General features: G+C 44.3%; 1 protein-coding gene across 2 annotated transcripts in view; it reads left to right on the plus strand.

Annotated features, from left to right (window-relative positions):
* Nucleotides 1-17471, plus strand: part of FBLN1 (fibulin 1) — a 911174-nt gene that overhangs the window by 372050 nt on the left and 521653 nt on the right. For both annotated transcript variants that reach the window (XM_086952749.1, XM_086952748.1), the window contains exon 14: nt 13230-13353. In XM_086952749.1, coding sequence (XP_086808875.1) covers nt 13230-13353 — 124 coding nt within the window. The remainder of the gene's footprint in view (nt 1-13229; nt 13354-17471) is intronic.

Genomic DNA, 17471 nt, shown 5'->3' on the forward strand with positions numbered 1-17471 from the left:
TTACGAGAACTTGCTACTAAATGTGACTTTGGAGCCATGAACGATCAATTAATCAGAGATCAATTAATTGTACAGTACAAAAATAAAAGGATGTAAGAAAACTTTGGGCTGCCAGAAATCCAACCTTACTTGAAGCTATTTGTATTGCCAAGGTAGTTGAGGAGTCTGACAAATGCATGCAAGAAATGCATGGAATTAAAAAAAGAAGACACTGTAAATGTGGTGACAAAGAAAGATACTTCTTCGGACATTGATCATAATAACAAGCAATACTCTACTAGTTTCTCTAAATCCAAGCCAAGGTTGCCTGCTGACAACAACATCAAATTCTATGGGTGTTATAGATTTGACAGTATGGGGCGTGCTGCAGACTTTGCTGGTTGCTTTGCTGGAGATAAGACATGTAGAAAGTTTGGAAAAGAAAGGTATCTGAGCATTGTCTGCAAAATTCCAAATAGAAATAGAGTTGCCTTTATCAATGATGATTGTGTTCCACCTTGACATTTCCCTATGTGTCGAGGATGACCATACATGCACTCTACAGAGACCTAAAGCTGTTTTTATTTTGAATGGGGTCTCGTTATCCTTTAATGGTGATCCCAGGTTCTTTTTTTGCTACTATTCCGTTTCGCATTTTTAAAGGATGTTGGCCTAATGTTACACTCACTAATAGTGATATTTCTCCAAAAGGATATGGTGGTGAAGCTATTATTATCAAAGGAGACATGGAAACAAAATTTGAATTCAAGGGGAGAAGTGCTATGGGAAAATTGTATGTCTCTAATGATGGTCCTGCTATACTAGGATGGGTGCAACAGCATGAATTGCATGGCATCATTGACCTCCGGTCTCCTGATCATGTATTAGTAGTTGAAGATTATACTACCATTGACTCTGTTTTGTCAAAATACGATGATATTTTTCGCATGAACTTGGGAAAACTTGTGGGTTACACGCATGAAGTTAAACTTAAAAATGATGCCCATCCTGTCAGACATCTTCTAAGGAAGATACCCATCTCCATTCGTGATGAGGTTAGGGAGATGTTAGACGACATGCAGAAACAAGACATTATTGAACCTGTTGAGGTCTCGGAGTGGCTTTCTCCGGTGGTCATCACAAAGAAAAAAGATGGTAAACTTTGTTTCTGTGTGGACCTCAGGCCACTTAACCAGAATATTATTGTTGATAGTTTTCCTCTCCCAAATATATCGGAGATGGTGCTCCTGATGGATAAGGCTACGTTTTTCACTAAGCTCGATCTAAGGTCAGCTTATCTTCAGGTTGCCTTACATCCCAATTCTAGGAATTTAACTGCTTTCCTGACCATGGAGGGAGTTTTTCAATTTAAAAGGCTTCCCTTCGGCCTCAGCCGCTAGTGTGTTCCAACGCATGATGCATCAGCTACTTGAAGGCATTAAGAATGTTCACTATTTCCAGGATGACATTCTTATCACTGGAAAAAATGAAGCTGAACATAATGTCACCTTAGCTAATGTCCTACACTTATTACATAAGGCTGGTCTTACCTTAAGGAAAGATAAGTGCCTGTTTTTTTTTTTTTGTAAAATCTTTTTTTATTAGCATTTTAAGAAAGTTGCACTTTACAATATAAACATCATTGGAGAAGCTTGTTGGCAAAGATACGCCTGTCATAAATGTGTTATCACATTAGTACGTCAAGTTGCCACCATTCACCAATTACAGTAGCTAAGACATGCAATGCTTGCCCAGAGTTGCTTGAACTGTAGTGCGCGAAACCCTTATGCAGACACAGACTCCGAAATTGTCCAGGGGGGGCGTGCGCTGGCTTCTCAAGAGCCTGTGCAATTCAGGGCTGACATTCCAACTTGAGCTTGCAAACAGATGAGTGACATTTGAAACCAAGAGAAGAATAAAACATGAACTGCGACAACAAGATTCCCCCCGGAGAGACCAGCTCTCATTCGTTAACTGTCTCCCTCCTCCCCTCCGCCCCCAGCTCCCAGCCCCTCCATCCCATCGCGTGCTGTGGTGTGAGTATCTAAGCGCCCTTTTGGACCAGGAGGTAAACACACTAGACTATCCTGGCAGGAGAACGGCCCATGGTATGCAACTGCCCTCTTGTGCACCTCCCACCTCCGCCTCACTTCCCGCTCCTCCCTCCCTCCCTGCCTGCCTGCTGTAATGTGGCAAGCATTTGCTCCCAAAGTGCAGCGATGGGTTCCTTTCGTAGCCCCACCGTCTCCTCCCTACGTATGGCAGTCCCCTCCGCCCTGGCCCACGCCTGAAATAAGATAAGTGCTTGTTTTTGATGAAAGAGGTGGACTATCTGGGATATACTATCTCTGAAGGGGTGTGCAACCTAAAGAAGATTTGTTAAAAGCCATCAAGTTAAAGAGAAGTTGAAATCCTTCATAGGGTTAATCAAATACTACTCTAAGTTTGTTAGTCATTTTGCACATAAAACTGAGGCATTGCGGCAGTTGTTGAGGAAAGGGGCACCGTTTTCATAGAGTACTTCACAAGCTCAAGCTTTTCAGAATATCAAGGATGAAATTATCAGTGCCGGTGTTCACCACATTTGAACCTGGCAGAGATACCTTCATCACAGTGGATGCTAGTGCCCATGGTGTTGGGGCTGTATTGTCGCAAACTAAATGTGGTGTGGAAAAATCTGTAGCTTTTGCCTCGCGCACATTTAGTAGATCTGTGCGTAATTATGCTGTTATCGAGCGGGAAGCTTTAGCTGCAGCGTGGGGTGTACAGTATTTTCGTACCAATGCATGGGGTACTCACTTCACACTAAGAACTGACCACAAACCCTTGATCAGAATTTTAAGACTAGCAAAGGTTCTCCACGCTTGATGAGGTATGCAGCTAAGTTGCAAGAATTCACGTACAAACTTGAGTACATCTCCGGTGGGAAAAATGTCCAAGCAGACGGACTTCCTCTTGAAGTGGCAGAGCATACAGAACTTGACGAGGAGGTGGTTTGTATGGTAGCAAGTATTGAAGATGCTTGTGTGGATGAGTTTAAATCTATCTCTAAGGATCAGTGACATCAAGCTGTTATTGATGATCCTGGCTACCTATTCGGTCTGGTTGGAGGCGTGAAGGAATGGTTAAGCCTTCTGTATGCACTTATGCCAAATTGCAAGAGGAACTTAACATTCGTGTTTCTTACGTTTTGGTGTTGAAGGGTGAGAAGTTTATTCCCCCCAGGGCACTTAGGAAGAAACTTTTCCTGTTTGCTCATGAAGGGTCACCTAGGTCAGACCATTACCATGAAACATCTCAAGAACAACTTTTGGTGGCCAGGTCTTGATGAAGATGTCAGCGTTTGAGTGGAAGGTTGTTCTCTATGCAGAGAGAGTGAGAAAAGATTGAAAGTTGGTTCGCAAAGCATGGGCTCTATTTCTGGTAATCAGGGTGGTGCACCTTGGGAAAAAGTATGTCTTGACTTTTTTGGTCCTTTGGAATTTCTTTCTGGTGATAAATAAAAGTTTTGCCATGGATGTAGAGGACGTTTCCTCTAGGTGGCTTGTTGTAGAATTCTTAAGGAACATTACCACTACCACAGTCATTAAGAGTTTATGCTAAATTTTTATGAGAGAAGGTTTCCCGCATGTCCTAGTTACGGACAATGGTACACAGCTGACTACCCATGTCATGCGAGGTTTCCTCATGAATAATGGCATAAAGCATATGTGTACCTCCTTGCATAACCCTCAAGGAAACAGCATGGTTGAATGCATGAATAGGGTTGTCAAGGGCGCCATACAAATGGCCATACAAGGAAGGCAAGATGTTCAGAAGTGTGTGATGGTTTGGGCTCACAACAGAACTGTACATGGTGTCACCAATGAGGTGCAGTTTACAAGAATGAGCGGAAGAACATCGAAAACTAAGCTAACTCCTCAGTGGATGCATGAGTTTGTTAGTAATTCTGTTGGTATTGAGCATTCTGGCAAGATTGCAGTTGGTGATTTGATAAAAGTGAAGTTGGGCAGAAGGTAGCATGGTCCGAACAAATTCTCTGACCCCATGATGGTGAGGGAATTTCACAGTGGCATGTTGTAATCTAGAATGGGCAAAAATGGAATTTCAAGAGAATAGTTTTGTATAAAAAAAGACATTTGTCACTTGTGACAATGCTGATCTCAAGCCTCTCTCTCCCGCTTTTGTTGAGGAGAAGGGTGGTCCTACCTGTGTTCGAAGACAACCACAGTTACGTCATGTCCCTGAAAGATTTAAAGATTTTGTTATGACTTAATTTTGTTTTAAGCTTGGGTCCTTATTCATGCCTGTTCTTCCCTTGATGTTGTTTTCTTCTTTTACTCATTTCGCTCTCTGTATTTTTCAGTATTGCATTTTAGTTTGTTTATACAACGTTTGATTTGTTCTGTTATACTGAAAGGGGATATGTTGCAAAGTCTGCTTGTCCTCCTAGCGGCGTCTTGTGGGGATGTCGTAGTCTTTGTGGAATTCTCTCTTTGTGTTTCGCGGAGGCACGGCATTCTCGGAGAGCCGGTTGATGCAACCAGCAGGCTGGGATCCCTGTTTTGACAAAGAGCTCTAACAAACTTATTGTGCTACGACTTACCTGTCCGCCTCGTCCTTGTCTACTTCAACAGTCGCCATTGTAAGGTCAGGGACCTAGGCCCTCATGCGGTGGCATTAAAGGCAGGGACACATAGGTGGAGTATCTGGAACTGTGCTTTGGAAAACAGGGGACCCCTACAGATACTTGGTTTGCTATACGTTGGGAAATAACATCATTGGAAAAAGGGGAAAACTATAGCAAAACACTCAATTAATCACTGCCAAATCTCTCCTTTTACATCAAAAGGTTGCGACTACATCTACATATACACAAAGAGAGTTTAGTTATATGTAGAAGACATTTTTATTTCATCATGATATTTTGTTTCAAATTACTTTTATAAACATTTTTAGATTTTTTCGGTTTTTTAGTTCATCATCCAGATATTAATAGTTCAAAAACATCATGTGCAGAAAAACATATACATATATACAACACATAGACTAAACAAATCACAATAAAACCGGTCAATATTCTTTTAGAGTAGGCAAAGCGGTGGTTTTTGACTACACGCGTTTAGGCAATCTGCCTTCATCAGGTGACCGTCTTTCGCACATACATGAAAAACAATATACAAGCACATATATATACACTAGGCAAAGAAAAGACTTCCTGTGTAGGTGGGCTATAGTTAGTTTAAGAATCTCTGCAAGCCTTCTAGGTTTTTCGAAGCTGTAATATCGAGGGACCTGTATAGGGTCCTCACGATATTAGTTTAGTGATGTATTATGGCATTCCCATTAGTATTCAGGATCTACCATTCAAGAGGCGACGGCTGCCTTTCATTAGTATCTTGGTTGAATTGGGCCCAATGCTGTAAGATTATGTATGTTACAGTGGCGCTGGGTAATGGTTTGTTGTGCTTCGCAATAAAACGACAAATCCTCTACAGGGGTTCCATTGCAGCAGCCGTGCCAAAGACTCCGTCCAAACGCGCGGGACGGAAATGGAATCTGGAACTGGCCAAAGGCATGTGGGCCAGCCCCTTTTACTAGCAGGGTCACCTGACTGGTGACACCTGTGGTGGATGGGTGTAGCGTGAGGGTTGAAGGCAGCCCTCATGGAGTGGCTGGTGGAAACACACATTTTACAAAGACTAGAACGTGACCAATCGGTCACTTCCCCGTCCACGCTATTAGGCAAGTAGTTGTATTAGAGGGGTGGACAAAGCTGATAAGCTTTTAGCTTATATATTACGACACAGGTCGGTTAGGAATTATATTAAGCCCATAAAAACAATTGAGGGAGAGCTTAAAACATCAGTGAAATACATTTCCTATGGCACCATCACTTTAATTATAATATACACCCAAGGCTTTAAAAAAACAATAATCAAATTAATTGCAACACGGGTCAGTCGTTAATTCCTCTGACTCAGCACGCCCTTCCGGAGTGGGTGCAATGTTCGTGCCTTCATCTAAATGATAGTTTGCAAACTCAATTATATCCCTAATCCTTTCTTCTTACGGAGACAGGTCTTGGCCTTGTATCTCTTAACTGACTCTGTTACTATTAATGTGTCTTAAAATTATCTGAGGCCTGTGCAGGGCTGCAGCGCACGACTCTGACTAACTAACTGTGCACTTAAAGTAAGTATCTATGAAATTTAGTACCTTTGTTCGTTCCCTTTCAATATCATGCTTCAGGTACGTTGCTACGAAATTATTACTACTTACCGCTGTCAGCAAGTGTCTACGGCCTGTGTACAGTGCTGCAGCGCACGTTGCACTTCTTGCTTCTTCTGTCAACAAATCTCTCTGACTGACTAGCAGCGCGCTGAGCACTTTGCCGCATAGGTAAAAAGTGGGGATGACACATCTATTGGTCCAACTTGGGACACGGGATTGTACACTGCCAATGAGGGACAGGCATATATGATCTATTTCTACACTGTCATTGGTAGCGCTTATGAACATTATGCTGAAGAAGGGACCACAGTCTCTGCCGCGGCGTGCCTCTTGAAATGAAATGAATGAAATGAAATGTAAATTATATTTATATAGCACGTATATACCCGGAGGCCTCGCAGCGCTTCGACTGATTACTGTGGCGAGGGCATGGTTAGTTAACACGCTTTGACAAACAGGTGTGTTTTCAATGCTTTCCTGAAAGCCATCCGGTTGTTGATCTCCCGGAGATTCGGTGGAAGGGAATTCCACATCTTTGCCGCCAAATGTGAGAAAGCCCGGCCTCCCCAACGAGCTTTATTGATTTTAGGCGTGGTGGCTAGATGCAAGACACTGGAACGGAGGGTTCTTGATGGAGTATAGGGTACCACCAAAGGAAGCAAAATGGCTGGGCCTGTTTGGTGGAAGGCCTTGTGCACGATGCACATGGCCTTGAATTGTGTTCTAGCAGCTATTGGAAGCCAGTGGAGTTCTTTCAGGGCCTTCCTTGCTGACTGCCAATGATGGATGTTAAACAAAAGTCAGGCAGCACAGTTCTGTGTGACTTGGAGTCTGTTGGTTACTGCTGCTGGAGCTCCCAGATATAACGCGTTTCCATAATCCAGGCGGGAGAGTATCAAGGCCTGAACCATGATTCTCCTCGCCTGGAAAGGAAGCAGTGGGAGTATCTTACGGAGCATTCTCATTAGTCCGACAAAGGTGGAGGCTGTTTTGGTGGCCTGCACAGAGAAGTCTAGTGCTTTATTGAGCCAGACTCCTAAGCTCTTGATATGGGGTTTAGGAGAGGGAGGGGGGCCAAGACAGGCGGGCCAGATGGAAACCAAAGTAGTAGGCGCAAGATTGCCCAGCAGCATAATCTTAGTCTTCTCCCCGTTGAGTCTGAGACAGGAAGAGTGCATCCACTTGGCTACAGCCTCTAGACAGGGGCCCAAGGTGTTGGATGATCCCTCCGTGTGATCCAGGGAGACCACAAGTTGGGGATCATCTGCGTAGGTGACAATACGCACACCAAAGGGCTGGACTATCCGTGCTAGAGGACTCATGTAGACATTAAAGAGCGTGGGGCTCAGGGCAGAGCCCTGAGGAACACCCAGCTCAGTGGTTGTTTCGAGGATACTGCTTCGCCCTCAAACACCTGGAAGAAGCGCTCGTCCAGGAAGGAAGTCAGGGGCTAGGAGCTGAATGAAGTTGTTTTATGTTACACACTAATAATTCAGCCAGTCCAATCTGAGCGCGCAGGTGGTCAAGGCACTAAAAATGCGTGATTAATGCATTTTAATGCGGTGACTCGGACCACCACATTAAAATGCGTTAGTCTAACGCAGAGGTCTTCAAACTTTTGTAGGTTGAGCCCCCCTAGCTGAATTTTTTTAGATGTTGGGTCCCCCATCACCTGATGGAAATTTCTGAAATCTGGTACACTACATAATCGACCGCCACACGCATATCACGGGCCATATCCGGCAAATAATGTTCAACACTATAAGAGTGTTTAGTAAATTGCAGGTTTGTGAGTGGGTGTGGTGAAATTACAGTGGCTTATTACACAGCTCAAAACACAATTTTTCATGATAAAATGTGTGCAAATTGTTTTTACTAGGATGCTTTGTTTTACACATGACATTAATAATACCACCAAAATAAATGTGACCGGTGTGCCGTTTTTTAGCCATATAGACTGTCAACCTGTTGATGGATTTTTGCTACTGCCATCCTCAGGTTGTGCTTCACATCCACTCTTGAACAACACTTAGTCTTTAGTACCGCAAGTGCTGAAAACCCAATCTCACACCAATAGGACAAACTGAAAGGCAAGAGAGTTTTGATAGCAGTTTCTCTTAAAGCTGAATATTCTGCAGACATTTTCAGCCAAAACATTGACTGTAAGGGAGACAGTGTTATCAGATTTTTCGATCACTCCCTAGCTCAGAGTTGGTTCATGAAAAACAATTCTTCTCTAGAAACCATTAACAAACGTTTTAGGCAGCATTATAATGGGATAATTGCCCACCAACCAGTTATGGATCCGAAGAGAAAGGTGAAAGTCCACAGAGAGGGCGCTGAACGAACACCTAATTGAGAATTCCTTAGTGGTACCATAAGTTGCTTGCCTGAAGCAGTGGGAGTCTAGGACACGTTGGGCTTATGTTTAAAAAAATAGATCTGATAATAGCTGAATGATGTTGCCTATTTTACTTCAGAGCAATGTTGTCTGACAGACTTCGTGGTGCCAGGGACATGTTAAGGATTTTGGGTGCCCTGGGCAAATACTATTTTGGGGGCCCCTGTTCAGAAGAGCTTTGAGATTAAATGATTCACTTTCAGCTCAGCCATACCCTCTTTAGCCAGGCTACTAACGGTGCACAGGCGCTATGGTCGAAATTCTAAAAGTGTTCACATCTAATATTCAGAGATAGTGATGTGTGTTTTCACTGTTGTGACAAAGCAGCAGCCCACATTTTTACGGCGAATAATATCTGTGATATCCTGCAATTTCTCATATGTGAGGACCCGTTTTGATCTAAAATAAACTTTTTTATGGTTGTTGCATAACACAAAAACATTTCTCTGTACATAGTTCTAGAACTCTCTCACATCAATCACATTAAAAAGAAATTAAACAAAATGGTATTTACAAGAATCTGTTAAGGAATTATTCCAAGCCATCATGGCAAAAACAGAGCTGCCTCTATTAAGAAGCCCCTGAAAGGCTGCATTGCAGTGCATGTAAATGAGTCCTTTTCTGATTTAGGAAGAAAACCTTGATGGGGCACGACATGCCCATACATGTGTACAGGGGCGCAACTAGACCCAAACTTCGGGTGGCGGCGAACATTCCTAACCAGGGATGGCACTAGCACTGGTCGCACACAGTGGAATGGTCTGTTTTGGCACCCCGCCCCCATTTCCTCCTCCTCCTTGAATTTCCTCACTACCACTCACCAACAATGCACCTCATCTCTCTACAGCACCTTTCTGGCAAACATTTCTTTTTTATAGCACTACTCATTGTTTACTCACACTCTTCTTTGATCTGCATGGTACACATTCTTTGTAGCAGGCACATTAACCCTCTGCGCTGTGTGGGTGGTGGCAGGAGTACCATGTGAGTGCAGGGTGAGCCATGCAACAGTGTGAGAGTAGGGTAAGAGGATTGACTGCAGGGTGAGTGAGGTGACATGAATTTGGGTGCAGATGCAAGTGCAGAGTGGGACGAATGAATGTATGGTTAGTGATGGTCTTATTTGAGTGAGATTGCAGATTGGGCAGTGGGAGGGACAGGTGAGTGAAGTGTCACATGAGTGCAGGGTGAGTAGTGTGCTTGTGTGACTGCAGGGTGAGGTACAGGGTGAACAGCGCAAGTGCATTGTGAGTGCAGAGTGATCACTGTGAGAACAGGGTAAGCGGGTGAATGGTGTGAGTGCGTCGGGATGAGTGTGAGGGCATTGCAATCGATGTGAGTGCAGGGTGAGCATGAAAATGAAGGGCGAGAACGAGGAGCGAGTTGTCTGAATGCATGGTGCATTCCCAGACACTTGCAGTAACTCAGCATGCTATTGTCAGCAGTGCAGGGTTTCAGATATGTTAAACTATTGCTATTATGGGATTAACCAGGGATCAGGGTGGAGGAAATAAATGTGCTGATCTTACAACAAACTTCCAGTTTTATGATTAGCGTTGCCAGGTCCTTATTTTGAGGTCCCAGGAAGCACAAAAATAAACAAATAAACAGTCACCAAAAGCTGTACTGTCAGGACTTGTGTATGCATACCTGAACAGCAAATATAAATAGAAGCACTGTTAAGAGTGTTCTAGGGCTGTTTGAATGATCCATGACTGATAATAAAATGGAACAAAGACAGAAAAGTCACATTACTAATGAATACATACTTGTTTATAAGCATATTTAGTGTCAGGACAAAGAAGTTGCAGGCTGTTTAAACAACACATGGCTGGCTGGCATTTTTCTTTTGCAACTTGAAGCCCTGTGTGAATTTAAAAGAAACTTTGTCTCCTTTTGCTAAGATTTAACCCTCCCAGAACGGGGTTAAACTTGTAGAGTTGAAATGCTTCTGCTGCAGTGGGAGGCAGGATGTGTGTGTTCTCTTCTAAAACTGATAGACAGGAACAGATAGACAATTTCAGCTGCACTGGGAGGCAAGAACTCTCCTGTGCTATGAAATCAAATGCGAAGGAACAGGACTGTCTGTTTCCTTGCTTTCTTTTTTAGCAAGAGACTCCCTGCCTCCCACTGCAGCTAAAGCACTTCAGCTCTAAGAATTAACCCCCTCCTTGGACAGTTAACTCAGATCTTTACATTTACAGTTAAACACCAACAAAGAGAAGATCTTGGTGTGGAGTGCGCGCCCCCCCCCCCCCCTGAGATGGAGTTGCGCCCCCCCAGGGGGGCGTTCCCCACAGATTTAAGAACTCTTGTCTAACGAATGATGCGTGATGCTTGGCAGGGCTGCATATTAGGCAACCGGTTGTTTCCTGAAACTATGTAAGGATATGTATTAGAAGATTTACCTGACAAATATGAAAAAAGTTTATATAAGGCGGTAGCAAACCAGCCTTTATTTAAGACCCAGAGAGAAAAGAGGCACTGACAAAAACCTGCAGAGCACAACAAAGTTGTGCCTCATACAAGAACGAGACAATAGATTTTGGGAGAAGCTCACTCCATTCATAACATTCCACTACCCTATTCATTTACCTATCTTGTCCCGCCTTTTCTCTGTGCTTTTTCCTCTTGTTGATTTCATCTGTTCCCTCTCAGGGAGGTGAGTCTACAGTCTTTCTAACCCATACACTTGAAAGCACACTCACAGAAACATGCACAAGCACACTCACAGAAACATGCACATAGCCACATTCCCACATACCCAAGCACATATACACATGCATGAACACACAACCACACTCGCATGTTGACAGTGGCACACAGAATACACACACACCACCACATGTATGCACATGTGGCCAGAAAGTATTAGCAAAGGCAGTAGGTCAGCCTGGTAGAACCAAGACTTATTGACTATGCCAATGCAGTTTTTTTTCGTTTCACAATTCTGCATTGCATTAGCAGCAAGCATTGGCAAAGCCAAAAGGTTGACTGACGCCTCACAAAGACGAGATCTGGAGACAGATTGACTTTACAAATGCTTATTGTAAGGATGTATCGCAAAACAATGCAGCATGTAACGCAGGCACTAAAAGCATAGGTCATTAGTAGTTTACCAAGACATTCAAACTTATGGAGTAGATAGTCAAATTATCCGACAAAGATTAAAAAGTCATGTGACAGGAAGTAACAAACTCGCCTGTAAATTCGTTGACTCAAAGAAAAACCAAAGGGGATGATGGACGGAGCATTGACAATACAAACACTCACCCCAGTCAACTGATCTGGGTTTAATCCATCACCGTTCTTTAGCTCACTCCGCCACCCCAGTTCAGACATGGCCATATGCAAATCAGTCTGACCCTATGCCTCATGGGAACAGTCCAGCCCGAACTGCCAAGCCATGTCTTCCCTGGACCGGAATCAAGCTTCCCAGGACCGGTTTCTGGCATTACAGCCGTCTTCAGCCGGGCTTGCTTGAATCCAGTGGCAAAGTGAGCAAGGGACTCACATCTGAGCATACCCTGCCAACTTAGGGCGAACAAAGAAAAACCAAAGGGGATGATGGACGGAGCATTGACAATACAAACACTCACTCCCAGTCTTCTGACCTGGGTTTAATCCATCACCGTTCTTTAGCTCACTCCGCCACCCCATTACAGACATGGCCATATGCAAATCAGTCTGACCCTATGCCTCATGGGAACAGTCCAGCCCGAACTGCCAAGCCATGTCTACCTTGGATAGCCAGAAACCGGTCCTTGGATGCTTGATTCCGGTCTGGGAAAGACATGGCTTGGTAGTTCGGACTGGACTGTTCCCATGAGGCACAGGGTCAGAGCAGATTTGCATATAGCCAGTGTCTAACCCAGGGTGGTGTGGAGTGCAAAAAAACGATGGATTTAGGCCCAGATCCTTGTACTGGGGTGAATGTATGACATTGTTCTACATTCGGTCCATCAACTGTGTTTTTTGCAATTTTCACCCCGAGTGGGCTGGGTATGCTCAGACATTAGTCCCAGGCTCTCCACACCACTGGAGTCAAGCTATCCAGGCTGATGAAGGCCGATAGCTAGAAACCGGTCCTTGGATGCTTGATTCCGGTCTGGGAAAGACATGGCTTGGTAGTTCGGACTGGACTGTTCCCATGAGGCACAGGGCCAGAGCTGATTTGCATATAGCCAGTGTCTAACCCAGGGTGGTGTGGAGTGCAAAAAAACGATGGATTTAGGCCCAGATCCTTGTACTGGGGTGAATGTATGACATTGTTCTACATTCTGTCCATCAACTGTGTTTTTTGCAATTCGTGGACTCAAACATACTGTTTTTCCGTGTTATCACTGCTGGGCTTCCTGCGCTGTTCTCTTGGAAATCTTCACTTCACTCCTCACAGTTTACTTTGTGAACCCTGTTGTGCTTCTGTGTGAAGCTGCACCCGCTGCTTTGTAATGCAAGCATTAATCAGTTATTTTTATTGCTTCTACACAGGTTCAACAAGATCACCTTTGCATGTGTACAGCAGATTTACAATTATGTCTTTGGTTATGTGTAGCTATAATAACAATCAGAGTACCTGATTCCGCTCAATCTTAATTTCTGTTTTATTTTTCAGATATTGATGAATGTCTTACAGGGACTCATAACTGTTCAGGCACAGAGAACTGCTTTAATATTCAAGGAAGCTTCCGCTGTCTCTCCTTCCTGTGCCCGGAAAACTACCGCAGATCTGGAGACACGTAAGTAAAAGTTGACTCGAATAATATGACCTCCTCGTCCTGATCTAAATTTACAGGATTGTGATTCATATTAAGGGGAATATATGGAATTGATCATTGTTTGGCTGCTCTTGGTAGGTAGAGGCAGTGGAACGAGGTGGTATGTATGCAGCATCACAAAAGCAGTCTAGCAGTGAAGATGCCTTTGGATTGTAGGAGTTCTTAGAGAATGGGAAATGAACATGAGAAGACATTTAAGAAAAAAATCACAGCTACTCGTAAAAGGTCAAAAGTAACTCTCTTGTGTAGTTTGAGGCAAAAGGTGGCCTCACCGTGGTGTGGAGTTAAGGTAAAAGAGATGAAGCTTGAAATTGTGGCCAATGGACCCTTTTGTTCTCTTAACTCTTTTAGTGAGCTAACTCCAGACCTTGCGTTAGCCTTGCTACGCAATGTTAAGTCTGGTTCCCCCCTGGACCCAGTCCCGGCCAAAGTCATGGGCATTCTTGCCCCTATTCTAGTGAACCCGTTTCTTTCCATCTGGAATGCCTCTTTGTCACGTGGCCAATTCCCCTCAGTTTGGAAGCAGGCCAGGCTTGTCCCCATACTGAAAAAACCTGGTGCCGACCCTCTACTCTTTAGCAACTATCGACCTATTTCGCTTTTGCCTAAACCTGCCAAGATTCTGGAGAAGGTGGCACAGAAACAAGTGGCACTGTACCTAGAGTCAAACCAGTTGCTACACGACTCTCAGTCCGGCTTTAGATCCGGCTATAGCACTGAGACTGCGCTGCTTGAAGTCTCTGAAATCATCAGGGAATCAGTGGATAGGGGCGAGGAGGCCATGCTGGTCCTCCTCGACCTATCCGCTGCTTTTGATACTGTCTCCCATAAAATACTTACCACCCGTTTACAACAGCTAGGGGTCGGTGGGACAGTGCTGGCCTGGATCACTTCTTTTCTGTCTAGTCGTTCTCAAAGGGTTACCATGCACCGTTTGGAATCCGAGGACAAACCCCTTCTGTGCGGAGTACCCCAGGGCTCCGCGTTGAGCCCTCTATTGTTTAATGCTTATGTGGCTCCTCTGGCCAAGGTAGTTGAGTCCTGGGGTGTCAGGGTGGTCTCCTATGCTGACGATACTCAGCTTATCTTCTCCTTTCGAGACCATTCTGACTCCCTCTTTTCCAACTTTAGAAACTGCCTTGGTAACATCTGCACCTGGATGTCAACCAATCATCTTGCCCTTAACACCGACAAAACGGAGGTCCTTTTTTTCAGTAAGAAATCCCCCCCCCCCCCTGCAATCCTTTGGTGGCCTACCATCTTGAATCCCCCTCCCACTCCCGTGCAGGCAGCTCGTAACCTTGGCTTCACCTTTGACAACTCCTTGTCTGGAAGTGCTCAAGTCAACAAAGTGGTTGGGGCTTGTTTCTCCAAATTACGTATGATCAGGAAAATCCTCCCCTTCCTCCCTCAATCTTCACGTAAAACCGTGGTCCATGCTCTCATCACCACCCATCTAGACTATGCTAACAGTCTATATGCAGGTGCCCCCCTTTACCTCATTGACCGCCTGCAAATAGTTCAAAACGCGGCGGCCCGGCTCATTGGTAATATCCCTGCCCGCACTTCAGTCAGAGCCTACCGAGAAGAGCTTCACTGGCTCCCCATTTTACGACGCATCGACTTCAAAATTCTGACCCTGACATTTCGGGCTATTCATGGAATTGGCCCGCTATATCTGAGAAAACGTCTCAAAATCTCTGTTTCAGTTAGACATCTCAGATCCAACAACCTTCGTCTGCTGATAGTTCCTAGATTCAAGCTTTCTCGGACTGGCGGCAGATCTTTCACCATCACTGCCGCCAAGCTCTGGAACAGCCTCCCCCTTGACCTCAGGTTTTGCGAATCTGAGCCAGCCTTTCGCCGCAAACTCAAGACTTGGTTGTTCACTAAGCGGTAGGACTTGGCTCGGTCAGATCCTCGCTCTTTCCTAGTCCCTCTGTGAGATATGATTCTGGTTTCTCTTCTTGGGGACAATCATGTAATCTTAGCGCCGGGACACCTCCGTCGGAGGTAGCTGTGCGCTCTACAAGCTTCATAAATAAATAAATAAATAAATAAAACTAGAATGGTTTGGATGAAAACCAACCTATAGTTTGCATGATTTGAACACAGTTATTATTTCTGAAAAAATAATTTTGTCCTACCAATGAAATCATGCTGGTCATGCATCTGCTCTTTTGCAAGGTATTGTTTAAACATATCTGCACCACTGGTGATCATGCACACCTCAAGTGTTGTCTGAAGTTTTTTTCTACCCATTGTGGTGTGATTTGTAAAGTTAGACAATAGTTCATGTTTGAAAACATTGCACGGCCAGTGAAGATTGTAAAATATACATTCGAATGTAATATATTTTGCCTTTTCAAGTGGAGATTAGTGACTTACCACCATTCTAAATGGAATTATTTACACTTAAAACCGCTTCCTTCAACATCTTACCTCCATGAAACATCATCTGAATGGCTTTCCTCACTTATACTGGTCGTAGCTCCACAGACTGGGTCACTTTTCTTATAGTCTGCTGATGTGTCAAATCTGCAATGCCCAAAAAGCATCAATATCAATGTGATGTAAGGCCATTTATTTTCCTGGATTGGTGAATGCCTGGTGCTCTTAGAGACCTAAATACTGGTAAAATAATTTTCAGCACACTAGGGAAAGTGGAACTTTGTCTGCTGGTCTGTATAATTTGGCACGACCACTATGCACCACATTTGGTGGCTGCCTTACTTAATCATATAGAAGTGAGTGTCCTGATCTTAGCCAAGGTTGGTGTATACCATGTTTATTATCATAACAAATATTTGATCAGGGGCCAATTGGAATGGACTGTGCGTTGACCAAGAACCACACTGGTTTTCCAATAAAAAGTAAAGATTGAGACTGAAAAGCTTTTCAAATCAATTACTGGATAATGGCACCCACTGCAAGGGTAATTTGAGGATCTCCTTACAAGAAACATTACTTTTATAATCACTATAATATGTTGCATCTTTAAGTTAAAATCACCAACCACATTGGCCTAGTTCCTTGTGTGTCCCTCCTCCAGGAGGTTTATTGTCCATGTACAGGTCAGTGAGATGAGTGCCCTCAAGGCTGCTGGAAAGTGTGAATAAGAGAAATAACAGGCGCAAGGGATGCAAACAGACTTTGTGGTGCGCTGAACGCTCATAACTCCAAGCACAGGTGTACCTACAGTACTAATAGAGTGCGGATATCGGAACCTCGATCTCTTAGTGAAATCATCCTATATATTTCCCCATTGATCATATGGATGTTTGTTAGTCCACCCCACGGATACGCAAGACCACAGCCGGAGGAAGATCCTTCTCCTGTCTCGCAGCAAAGACCTGCCTCTCCACCTCAGTCAATCTTTCACTGCTGAATTTGGGAAGGACATTAAGACCTGGCTTTTGACTGAACCACAGCGCCTCCAGCTGACTAGCTGTTCCCCTCCACCCCCTCCCCAGGGTGGGGGCGGGTTTAGACCCCTGCGGAGCTGTTTTTGTTACCGGGGGCCAGTGCAATATTGGCCCCATTGTAACAAATGCGGAACAAAGCTTTCCACTAGCACCCCCACACCGGCCCCCCACCCGGGGCCAGCTGAGCTCTTCGTCAGGGCCGGTTTTGGTTCCCAGTCCAGCCCTGCTGCTCCCTCTCAAGTCAGGATTGGGTCTGCTCAACTAACTATGGAAACACCAATTAAAAATAGTCTACAGTTCTACAACATCCAGATCTCATTCCCACCACTAAGAGCTAATCCAGTAACCACATTTTAGGGGAGTCTCCATACTCCCTAAATTCCTATTTCTACGCAATTATGTACACAGCTGTTAACCTTGAATGTTGCATCCTCCTGGTACACACTGGACAGGAGGCCTTCTCTCACCATCGTTGCAAACTTTCTTCACCCAGGCCTCACTATAAGCAGCCCAATACATACAAACCTTCCTCTTAACTAATGAGAAACACCATAACACACCTTCAGAGAAAAGAAACTACATACTGGCAGTGTTAAAACAAACATTTCCAGGTAAGGCCCAATGTTAAGCTAAGTTAACTCGAGCAGCAAAGTG

The sequence above is a fragment of the Lissotriton vulgaris genome, chromosome 1_2 (assembly GCF_964263255.1).
Source record: "Lissotriton vulgaris chromosome 1_2, aLisVul1.2, whole genome shotgun sequence".
NCBI classification, from domain to species: Eukaryota; Metazoa; Chordata; class Amphibia; order Caudata; family Salamandridae; genus Lissotriton; species Lissotriton vulgaris.